General features: G+C 31.2%; 2 protein-coding genes across 2 annotated transcripts; both read right to left on the bottom strand.

The window, feature by feature from the left end:
* Positions 1 to 297: 297 nt before the first annotated feature.
* On the bottom strand, positions 298 to 3,347 carry LOC125844313 (non-specific lipid transfer protein GPI-anchored 2-like). Its single transcript, XM_049523603.1, has 4 exons — positions 2,902 to 3,347; positions 1,677 to 1,733; positions 1,244 to 1,279; positions 298 to 745 (listed from the first exon to the last, which is right to left on the bottom strand). The coding sequence occupies exons 1-4, from the start codon at positions 3,305 to 3,307 to the stop codon at positions 624 to 626; spliced, it is 621 nt and encodes a 206-aa protein (XP_049379560.1). The 5' UTR covers positions 3,308 to 3,347; the 3' UTR covers positions 298 to 623.
* A 4,889-nt stretch (positions 3,348 to 8,236) lies between these two features.
* LOC125845512 (GDSL esterase/lipase At1g71250-like) lies at positions 8,237 to 11,610 on the bottom strand. The gene is made up of 3 exons (XM_049525028.1): positions 11,166 to 11,610; positions 9,381 to 10,007; positions 8,237 to 8,631 (listed from the first exon to the last, which is right to left on the bottom strand). The coding sequence occupies exons 1-3, from the start codon at positions 11,434 to 11,436 to the stop codon at positions 8,399 to 8,401; spliced, it is 1,131 nt and encodes a 376-aa protein (XP_049380985.1). The 5' UTR covers positions 11,437 to 11,610; the 3' UTR covers positions 8,237 to 8,398.
* Between the last annotated feature and the right edge of the window lie 497 nt (positions 11,611 to 12,107).

Here is a 12,107-nt window from a genome sequence, read left to right as displayed (position 1 = left end):
TTTTAATATACTTATCCCTTTCTTCTTCTTTTTCTTTCTAATTTTTCACTCGATGAATAAAACCTTATTGGGACCCGATTAATTTGGGTCCACCCATGGTTATGCTCTACAAATAGTTTGGTGTATCGATCTAGATTTCTTTTGACTATATATTTGAATTATAATATAAATTTTTAAATTTCAAAAATAAAATAAATTATTTTCTATAGTAAATAAAAATAATTTGATGGTGTAAGAATTCCGTACACTCAAAAAAAGTAAATAGCTTACTGCAATTCTACATAACTCGAAGCAAACAAGAGGCAAATCTCAAGTTCGCAACAAATAATAGTAACAATTACATGTAGAGAAAAATCATAATAAAACATTACATTACAGAATTAAAATATTCAAATTAATCATCCATGTCACTAGAAAAATTCAATATCTATCGAATTTCTCAAATCAACAATGATTTGAAAGTGGAAAATCAAAGATAATGAGAATTACAAAACATAAATTAATTTAATTCTAATAGGATAATTTAATTTATTGGTGTTTCTACCAAGAATTTGTGGTTAAATCAGAAGGGAAGCCTCAAAAGGCGTATCATACGAGTGTATCTCTCATAGACGAATATCGACTCAATAGATAGTTGTGAAAAATATAATTCCCAAGCTTAGAACCATTTGCATCTTGAAAAATGTCATAATTGAAGCTGCATTATTTTTGTCCTCTGATGTAGTAGGACTTGAAGCAAAACCTCCTAAAAAACATAAAATAGGAAGAAAAATAAATTAACAAATATATAATACTTCATGTATGCTATTTTATGTGATAAAAGACTGTCCTCTGCACAAAATATCTTATATTCACGCACAGTCTAGTGAAAGGGCTGTATTCGAAGGGGTTGATGTAGATAACCTATTCTAATACAAATATTATTAACTGTTTTCATGACGTGAACACGTAACCTATAAATCATATAGAACTAACTTTATTGTTGCTCCAAATATCTCCTTTTTCTATTTTATTTATATTATTACTCTTTGAATAATTGAACAATACGTGATAAATATATCAAGAGATTAAAAAAAAGATTTACCTATATATCACCAATGTCAGAAATGTAAAGACACGATTTAAATTTTTTTTAGTTATATATATCACCAGCATAAGATTTTTTTTTCTTTTAATTATTGCAATTAATACTTTATAGACGATCAATACAAATATAAAATTAATTAAGTACAAATATATTTACCAGGTGATAGAGCTGAAACTTCACCATTTGCTTTACCTAAAACAAAGAAATAAAGGTTAATTAGAAAAATATAATTAATTGTAACAAATATATAATATTTTTTGTGTCCTTCTTTACGTGACACTATTATTATTTAAAGAATCGAACAATATTTTGAAAAACGAGAGATCGCGCGTATAAGAAAAACGAAAAAGGTTCATATTAATATCCGTAGTGCCCACACATGAATTTAATTGAGATCTTAATATTTTTAACCAAACGGCTAAAATTAAAGTTTTTATAAATTATAACCATCGTTGGTGTACTTTTTACTATATAATAAATGTATAATAAGTGTATAAAATTATTTTTCTTTTGTTGTTGCAATAATTTTTTGTGAATATAAAAAAATAAAATAAAATAAAAGTAATTAAGTAGAAATAAATAATTTTACCAGGTGAACCAGCAGGAACTTCAGCACTTGTTGGAGCTGCAATTGGGATACCCATTGCTGTAAAACAAAACAAAAAAAATTAAATTATATATACAAGAAAGATTATATTTTAAGACATAAATACAAGTAAAATAATAAAATACTTCTCCTAATTAATGTTTTTTTTTAAAGAGTGTGTAAATAAAAAAATACGATAAACATTTTGAGACGTAGGAAAGTATTATACTATTATACTAACTAAGCTAATTAAATTTAATAATGATATTTTTCAACATCAGAAATAAGATAAGAGTATAAATTGAATATTCAATGAGACTGCCAATGTTTAGTGATAGACTGCGACTTTAATGAGGAACAATAATTTATTAGTTTTGTATTTAGCGTTCAATATTTGTATTATGGTTTGATTAAATTTTGTTTGTGCAATACAGATTTAATTTATGAGGATGATGCTCCAATTTTTTTCTCATTTCTACATATTTAAACCTGAAATCTCTTAATATTGATAAAGAAATTTCGAACCAGTCCATCATAACTTATATTGATATTAATTATTGTCCGTCTCACCTCCCAAAATTTAATGTCTTTGTTAAGAATTCGACAAGTTTTTAGCATTAATTGTAGAGGGGGTAGGTGGTGAAAATTTATTTGAGTCCAATATTTATATCATGTCATACTAATTTTGTTATGATTATAAATTAATTAAAGCAAAAATATTTACTAATAAACTAACTTGTGATTTAGTGTTAAAAGAGTGTGTGAGAATATTTATCCCTAGGAAGTACCTAAAAAAATTTAAAAAAAAATTTACTCTTCCCCACGTTTCAGATTAGGATGTAAAAATATTTTAATTTCAATAAGAAGGGCGTACTCCGAGCGTAAAGTGAGAACGAAGTAATGTCACAATTAGGGTTTTGTTCGTATATTCATCGAACTAATGTAAATATTAGATGCATATTTTTTTTTTATCTAGCAATATAAACCTCGTATAAAAATATGTAATAGTGTATGAAAGATGTTTATACACAAATATGAGCTAACTCGAATAACAAACTCAAAACATGGTCTATACGCATTGTAAATATTTTCTTCCAGTAGACATTGAGTGTGATAGATAGACTCTTTACCCCTAAAGTGAGACTATTGAGTTCGAACAAACATAATCAGGTCTAAAGCGTGTATCGAATAAATAGCATGAGAGATAAAAGCAAAAGAGGTACAATACCTGCACAAGCACTAACTGGTGGAGTTTCCAATTTGCAAATATTAGGAAGTTTTAATGCCTTATTGACATCAATTTGGATACCAATTTTATCAGGATTACCAAGTAATTGACACAAACAAATTGGGTTACTTTCCAATAATCCAGCAAATGAAGGACAACATTCTTTATCTGGCTTAGTCAATTTACTATCTTGTTCAACATATGTCAAACAACTTGACATGTTCAACAACACTGTCATACAATCCATTCCACCCGATGTCGCCGGCCCTGATGCAGCTGGCGACATTGACATCGATGGCGACTCTGCAGTCGCCATCGGTGGCATTGTTTGTGCCTCCGTGAACGGAGGCACTATCGTCGAAAATAGAGAGAGGAGGAGGAGGAGAGATGTGGTGGTTGAGGCCATATTGATTTTTGTGTGATAAAAATTTAGTGTGTAGAAATGACATAAATATAAAGATGTAATAAGTATATAGGAGTAGTAATAACTATACTATTATTATTATTCAGTGGGAAATGTGATATAGCTAACTTTTTAGGTAGCCCAAAAAAATTAAATTTTCCAATACCTACTACCAAACTATGTATTAAATTCTTATCGTATTTTTTTTTTCTTTTTAGGTCCTTTATTTAAGGTAATTGCACTTTTGATCCCTCAATTATTGATGAATTCTGATTTTAGTCCTAAAATCTATTGGATATTGCTTTTAGAAAAAGGAAAAGTATATTCTCAAGTCAAACATATAACAAGCACAAAAATTTGTCTCTATCTGAAAAATCAAAGTTTCACAAATTATGTGCTTTTTTGGTCCACTTAAAATGATCAATCAATGAAGTGTTCTTTTATGTTATAAAGAGCGACTTCTATTCCCTCTAATGTTGTAGTTATATCACCGTGAGATGTGATGGAATGAATGAAATAAGTGACGTAACAATTAAGATTTTTAAAAAAATATTCAAGTGATATCTAACTTATATACATTGAACTATATTTTTCGGTGAAATATGTTTACCTGATTACCTTCAAACATATATATTTGATTCAACTATCATATGAGATCCCGCCACTCTAATTATTTAGAGGCATCGAATTTGATAAATAGAAAAAAGAAAAATTGTATATTACGTAACCCCACCACCCAACTCACCCAACCATAAAAAGAAGTATAATGTGCCATTCATATGGGAAATTACGTAAGTGGCATGACATGCACGTTAGAGAAATAAAGTTTCATAAGAAAAGTTGGATTTCTTGGTCAATAAATTGTGCCCACCCCTCTACCAGAATTATGGCGATTTTTAAAAACGCTACAATTACACTTGCCACGAGCAATACTATCATTTTGTTCAATTGTGAATTTTAGTCAAACGCAAAAAAATGAGTTGTTGCGTTTTTTTTAAAAAACGTCATAGTTACTGTTTCCACGAGTAATATCATGTGTATACGTATAAAGTACGCGTTTCAATTTATGCCATAAGAATGATCTTCTTTATATAGCCCAGAAAAACCATATTGAACCAAAATAGAAGAGCTTGCTTTTCAGTCTGGGATTCATATTTCTCCTATAGATCATGTTCGTATGGTAACGTGATATTCTATGTGAATTCATATTTAAAGGACGCTAAGTTCTAAAGAGGCTATTCTGTTTTTTGTCGATCGAGTCGCTTTCACTTTTATTATCACTTCTTCTGGTACTAACAGTGTCACAAGGGTGAACATATGTCGGTTTCTATTTTCATTTGATTTGATATATAATATACAATAATAACTCTTATCTCATCCTAAATAAATTTATAAAATATCTTCACTAATCATATCGTTTCATTTAAATTAATCTCATGTCGGTGTAAAACTACAATTGGATGAAAGAAAACCAATTAACTCACCAGCATGTTCATTAGCTGTACAATTTGCCTATGCACCACAATATTTATAGTCCATATAATTAAGTGTATTTTAAGAAAGCTCGTGATTTAAAAACTCTAGTACTAGTAGTTAATTATTATTAGCAACTCAACATCGATCATTTATTGACAATACAAATTATTGAGGAAAAAAACATAGTTAATTTACAAATTATTTTTCACCCGATGTTCGATATCGTATTAAATTTTGATTAAATTCAATTTTACACAGAAAAATTTATAACGCTCTCTGATAATGATGACTCCATATTTTGAGACTTAAACCTGAAATATTTGATTAAGAATAAAAAAATACTTAATTATCACTTTATCAAAAACCATTATTTGTCAATTGTATATAGGTATTTGGTTGAAGAAGAAACACTCCTTTAATTTATTGGCACCATGTGAAATAATATNTCTTTTAGTTGTCCCTATTTAGTTGTCCATTTTAACAATTAAGAAAGGACAACAATTTTTTTCCTATTATACCCTTATTTAAATAAAGTTATCATAAATAAAGTAAATAAACTTATGAACTTCCCAGCATTGATTAATTATCTTGAGTGAATTTATTTTGGAATTGTAAATTGTACTATAAGGGTAAAATTGTAACTTCACTATACTAATCATTGTTGCCTTAATCTGTGTGTCATTTCTAAAGTGGACAACTAAATAGGGACGGAGGGAGTATCTAATTTACAAATTATTTTTCACCCGATGTTCGATACTCGTATTAAATTTTGACTAAATTCAATTTTACACAGAAAAATTTATAACGCTCTCTGATAATGATGACTCCATATTTTGAGACTTAAACCTGAAATATTTGATTAAGAATAAAAAAATACTTAATTATCACTTTATCAAAAACCATTATTTGTCAATTGTATATAGGTATTTGGTTGAAGAAGAAACACTCCTTTAATTTATTGGCACCATGTGAAATAATATGTGAATGGTCCACAAGGTTTTAATCCCACAATTTGTTGCAAGCTGGAAGTGTGTGTATAATATAAAATATGCTTTTATAATAAAGAATTATAAGCAATCCCTTTGAAATCTTTAATTAAAGAAAAAAGTATATAAAAAGAAAGACTAGAGAATGTGGAAGCATTTAATTTTGTTGGATGAAAATGTTGGGAAGTTGAGAAAACAGTGAGTTATTCTTTTTATCACGAACGGATATGGTACAATGAATTTGACTGTTCTTTTTTTTAATCAAAGGTTTTAATTTCAAGTTCTAGTTATGAAAATTCCTTGATATGGATCGTTAACCTCAAATGAGCCCTACATGATAGAATTAGTCAGATTTCAATATGAATATCGAACATCAAATGAAAAAAAAGGAGCTAATTCTGTTTTTCTTCTTTTATGTAGAGAAAATATGGTCACATGAATGCTTTTTCTTGTTTATATGAAAAGGAGTTATTTTTGAACTAAGAATGTGGAAGCATTTAATTGTGTTGGTTGAAAAAATAGGAAATTATGAAAAAATAGTCAAATATGTCCAAATTAGTACCCTCCGTCCCTATTTAGTTGTCCATATTTTCTCTTTTAGTTGTCCCTATTTAGTTGTCCATTTTGACAAATCAAGAAAGGACAACAAATTTTTTCCTATTATACTCTTATTTAAATAAAGTTGTCATAAATAAAGTAAATAAACTTATGAACTTTCCAATATTGATTAGTTATCTTGAGTTAATTTATTTTGGAATTGTAAATTGTACTATAAGGGTAAAATTGTAACTTCACTATGCTAATCATTGTTGCCTTAATATGTGTGCCATTTCTAAAGTGAATAACTAAATAGGGACGGAGGGAGTATTGTTTTTCTTTTTCTTTTTCTTTTTGGAGATATATCTTTTTTAATCCACCAATTATTAGTAAGCTCTGATTTTGATTATTATAATATCTGATCGAGTATATTGAACCTTCAGTTAGTTAATAAGTAGGAGTTAATGAGTTTGTTATGGGAAGGACATTTTGGGGATTATAAAAATATTAGGGATAAAATAGTAAATTTTTTGATTAAATAAAGGATGGTACTTCTTATAAGCTAACTAATAGATAACTCTATTTTTATTTTGGCGTGTAAGCGTGCTAACTAATATATAACTCTAGGTTTTTTTTGGCATATAAGCACGTTTTGGTATTTTATCAAACGCTTAGATAAGTCAAAAAGTACTTGTAAGTTATAATTTGATCAAACCCGCTTACAAGTTTATCTAAACACCCTTTATATACATGATGGGTAAATTTCACAAATAGCCACTTTCCAAAACATAGTCGATAGAGTTTCAAATTTTACAAGTAAAATTCCAAGATACCGTCATTGTGGAACTCTTGTTGAATTTGAAACTCCAAAACATACTATTTTTTGTTTTGGTTTCCCACCTAGGGGTATGCAAAAACTGATTTAACCAATAAATCGAACCGAAAAAACACTATTGATTTATTGATATTGGGTTATTGAGCTAACAGTGTTTAAACGGTTTTGCAAAATTTTTTATTAGGTTATCGGTTCGGTTTCCGATTTTATGATTTTTGTTAATGGTTAAACCGATAACCCAATAAGACTATACTAAATTTACTATTTTATCCCTAGACCAGTAAACCCTAATTATATAACATTTTACAAACCCTATTACTTTAATCTTGGTATTACTTAAAACCCTATTACCTCTTTGCCTCTACTAAATTTACTATTTTATTCCTAGACCAGTAAACCCTAATTATATAACATTTTACAAACCCTATTACTTTAATCTCAATTTATCTTGTTTCATTCTGTAATTGCAAGCACACTTCTAACTTGAATGTGCCAATTGCCTAGACTTGCTGAAAAACGATTGTTACTTTCACACTTTTTCTTTTGAATGTGTCTAGACTCTAGTGTCTAAACTTGCAAGAAAAATGATTGTTACTTTTATGATTATTACTTTCATGCCAAATGCTGGAAAAATTATATGGTTTATATGAAAATTTTCTTATCATGTAATATATATGAGTATTTTCTTATTGGTTAAACCGAAAACCGAACCGTTAAGTACCATAAACCGATAAGAAATATGTTATTGGTTTGGTTATCGGTTTGACGTATTTACAAACCAAAAACCAATAAACCGAACCAATAACACATAAAACTGAATCAAACCGACCGATGCGCACCCTATTCCCATCCGGTGTCCGGTACGCACATGGGAGCCCGACTAAATTCAAATTCACGCCAGGAAGTCCCACATTGGGGGGTAAAACGCTCCCTAACAAAGACGATTTTGTACCCAGGGGACTTGAACCCAAGTCTCTGGTTAAGGATGGAGTACTTACCACTCCACCACAACTCTTGTTGGTAAAAAGTGACTATTTTTCAAAGGCATGACCGAAGAGTGATCAGTAAACGTTATTTCTAATGCATGGAGAGTCAAAGTTAGATCAAACTGAACATTTTATTATATACATTTTCCCAACCTAAGTTTGTTTCTCATCATTCAACATATTGCTGAGTACAAAAGCTACACAATACACACTGGAAACTACTCTCAAGAATGAGAAAAACAGTGCTAACTAGGCACTGAACTTGTGATTTTAGTTAGTATGAAGAGGATTCCAAAGCCTTAAAAGTGATCGGACGACAAATGGAAGGCAACGGATCGCCTGACCATGCTGAATTAGCTAGCAAGATATTCACAGCTTCAGTAGGATTGTATAAATCCCACCATACATGACTTGAAGCTCGGGGGCACGCCATATCAGGTGAAAGGCAGCCTTTTGTCCCGCCATAGTCGCCTGTTCCACAGCAAGCATTCTTTGCATCCTCAAACCCTGCAAAGATTTTCACAGAAGGGTGAGATTTCTATTTTGACAAATCAGTACAAGAAAACTGAAAATGCGATAAAAAAATCTAAATTTTGAACAAGCAAAATCAGAACTAAGATGTGTTCTTTCTTTAACCGTTTAGGATCAGACACCTTGACGCAAGGATGATATCGAGAGAAAAAACAAAAACATAAGGAAAAATGACTACACAAAAGCACAAAGATTAGAGATGTGAAATTATTAATGAAGTTAACAAGGCATAGTGGAACAAACAAATCGTACATGGAATATCGATGTGTGATGAAATTCCAAATCGTATGTGGAATAACATAATGTGAAATCCTTAAAACAAAATTTGCTTCTTTTAAGTGAAGGCGGCAAATAAATGAACTATCTAAAGATGTCGGCACCCCAAACCCCACCTGTAGGATCACAATGCGTATGTTGTTGGCAAAGTTAAAGATATAAACCAATATGCAATGAGAGAATAGTCTTGACACTTCAAATAACATATCCATCGTTATAGAAACGACGCGCTGTCAAATTTGAGGCCTTTTCAAATAATCCTGACTGCAAGGGGCTTTAGATTGGTATGATCAAGTAAATGAAGATTATCAACAATGTGATGCAAATAGAGATGTAGCAACCATCAAAAGATTATGCAGAAAGCAGTGTATGTTGTACTACTTCAATGGCTAAGCAAATTATGAGAAAGGCTATTAATTTGGGTAAAGTGTATGAAGCATTGATCATACCATAGGCTTGAGGATGAAAAATGAATTCCATCATTGCTCGATAGGTATCACAGAATATGACTTGAGCACCTCGCATTTTGATGTTAAGGTCAACAATCCTCTGCTCTAGCCTTGTATTGTATTCCAAAACTAGCAAGTTGACATCGTTCTCACAGCCCAATTTATGGCCAATGCTTGAATTGTACCTTATGCTCATTACACTCGGTGAACATCCCAAAGGCAGTATGCCCATGCATACAATCTTCCTAACATTTGCATCATAAAGATTCTGAATGACATTTATCATCTGGTCAACCAAAATATGGGTGAAATGTAGGCCATTGTATCCGGGACTTGTAGCAGATTCATCATCAACTAGGTAATTGATCAAATCATCTTTCCCAAATGACAGGTAGAAAAGGGAGGATTCAATTAGACTTTTTGCAGTATCTTGGCCTAGCTGAAGTTGCAATAACTGTATGGTCTCAAATGCTTGGCGTAGTTGTTGGTTGAGGGACTGGTAGCTTCCACTTTTGGGGTACATGATGGTCGCTTGTGCAGCACCAAAATTCACTCCGTTTAGCAGATCCTCCATCGATCCATTCTGGCTGTAGAATGGTTTGACATATTGCAAGCCCATCTTCTTAGCTACAGCAACCAAGTTCATTTTCATCAAACATCCACGGTTTTAAGCCGGACTAAGTATGATACTAAGATAACTCAACATATCAAGTTCATTTTAATCAAACATCCACGGTTTCTATGTGACTTTATTATAACACATCACAAAAGTTCCAAGTCATAGAGAAGCACAAATCTTGGAAATGATATTCTTCTCAAACCAGGAGAGAAGTCACCAATTTCAACCTAAGCCTCATATAGAAAAAGACATATAACCCTTTGTTTATCAAATTGACCTATGGCAAAACTCATTTGGCAACAGATTTTGGTTCCAAAATTTGAAGTAAATATTTGGAGATTGTTTCAAATAACTGTTTGTTTATCAAATTGACTCATTATTTCAACTTCAAACTTGAAATACATAATTTGAAGTTGGAAACACATGTTTTTAGGAGTTTTCAAGTTCTTTTTAAGTTTTTACTCACGAAACGTCAAAACACACGAGTTCAACTTCCAAATACCCTTTTCAAATATCAACCAAATCATGTCCAAACACCTAAAAACAACAACATACCCAGTGTAATCCCATAGGTGGGGGTTCTAGCCGTCTAGGGAGGACATTATGTATGCAGACCTTCCAAAAGAACCTCGACTCGAGTAATGCACATCAAAGCAGTATAAAAACGATAATACAGAAGTAACAAGGACATAGCAAATAACAGAGAGAGAATTACATAGCATTCACAAACCAAAGGAAAATGCCTTCATACAGAATAAAGATTTTCCAGCATTTCTGCTGCTTCCATAGGCATAACAAAAACACCAAATTTACACATACCCATTTCAAGAAATAACAGTTAAGCTAACCTCCCCCATCCCCGCGACTGTAATGGAGCCAGAATTTTCATAAACACCCGAAGAAGCCAATGGGATTCAACATAAAAGAAAGTGATTTTAACCTTGAATATACATGTAATTTTTCGTCAAATGAACCCCCTTGCTCCCCCTTGCCACCCCACACACACAGACACAGACACACAATGAAGAACCAGAAAAGAAAACACTGGAAGTTCAATCATTTCTTGAGGCCATAGCTGCACAAATCCCAAAAAGAATCACAGAGAAATAACAATACATACACCAAATAGATAAAGAAAGGCAACAACAGAGAGAAAGAGTAAGTACCCAGAAGCTGAGGAAGAAGAGTTTGATCAGAGCCATTACAAGGGTTCAAAGATAGATTTTGGTGCAAAATAGGGTAAAAAGGAGTATTATCCCCACAATCAACAGAAGAATCACCCAAAATGTACATAGAAGTCACTGATGATGGCCACCCAGAAGTACCATTTGTAGACACAAACAATTCATCATTTCCCATACACAAATTCATCTTTAACAACAAACCCACATAGAAAATTGATCCAAGAACCCAACTTTTGCTTCCTAAAAACCACATTCTGAACCCCAAATAAGAAAAATGAATTTCTTGGTTCGTTTCTTCCTCCCTGTTTCTTGGAAAAATCCCACCTTTAAGTATTTGTAGTAAAAGAAAATTGACACTCGTTTATGGCTACTAAACTGTTCTTTATGTGTGTTACTTCACTCGAGAATCTTTTTATTTTTCTACGTCCTCATAAGATAGGGATAAGGTCTGATACTCTCTTCGTATGAAATTATACGGAGTATATTCACGCAATATCGAATCGGGTGAGTTTTTCTTTTTTTAAATTTCAACTTATATATCTTTTTTAAATTGTGAATATTTTGTTTGTCTCAACTTTTTATTTATTTGTTAGGTACAATTTTTTCAAGTATTACTTCTAAAATTGATTGGCGTTCATATATGAAACAACGAGGGGATCATTGCAGTAACGATAAAATTATTTTGATATGAGCTATAACTCGGGGAGAGCTAGGAGACTAAAGAGATCCATACTTGGAAACTATATCGTATATATAAGGTCAAAGTTTTTTTTTTTTTATATATGTAGTAGATGTTGAATTTTTTTTAGCTTATTCGTGTATATTTATTGTTGAATTCCTAGTGAAAATTCTAACTCCATCGTTATCTTTAGGTCGTATATGCTTGTGTCAAGATAAGTTGCATATTATCATACCCCTTCTTGA

Source organism: Solanum stenotomum, chromosome 11 (genome assembly GCF_019186545.1).
Source record: "Solanum stenotomum isolate F172 chromosome 11, ASM1918654v1, whole genome shotgun sequence".
NCBI lineage: Eukaryota > Viridiplantae > Streptophyta > Magnoliopsida > Solanales > Solanaceae > Solanum > Solanum stenotomum.
Note: the sequence above shows the minus strand (reverse complement) of the source record. Positions and strands in the feature narration are given on the sequence as shown.

Excerpts from the sequence above, each read along its gene's own strand:
- LOC125844313 (XM_049523603.1), bottom strand. The coding sequence starts at position 3,307 with ATGGCCTCAACCACCACATCTCTCCTCCTCCTCCTCTCTCTATTTTCG. Across the intron at positions 1,280-1,676 it reads AGTTCCTGCTGGTTCACCTG|GTAAAGCAAATGGTGAAGTT; the intron begins GTAAAATTATTT and ends TCTTTGTTTTAG. Across the intron at positions 746-1,243 it reads AGTTTCAGCTCTATCACCTG|GAGGTTTTGCTTCAAGTCCT; the intron begins GTAAATATATTT and ends TATGTTTTTTAG.
- LOC125845512 (XM_049525028.1), bottom strand. The coding sequence starts at position 11,436 with ATGTGGTTTTTAGGAAGCAAAAGTTGGGTTCTTGGATCAATTTTCTAT. Across the intron at positions 10,008-11,165 it reads TCTTCTTCCTCAGCTTCTGG|CTAAGAAGATGGGCTTGCAA; the intron begins GTACTTACTCTT and ends TGGTTGCTGTAG. Across the intron at positions 8,632-9,380 it reads TTTTCATCCTCAAGCCTATG|GGTTTGAGGATGCAAAGAAT; the intron begins GTATGATCAATG and ends AAATCTTTGCAG.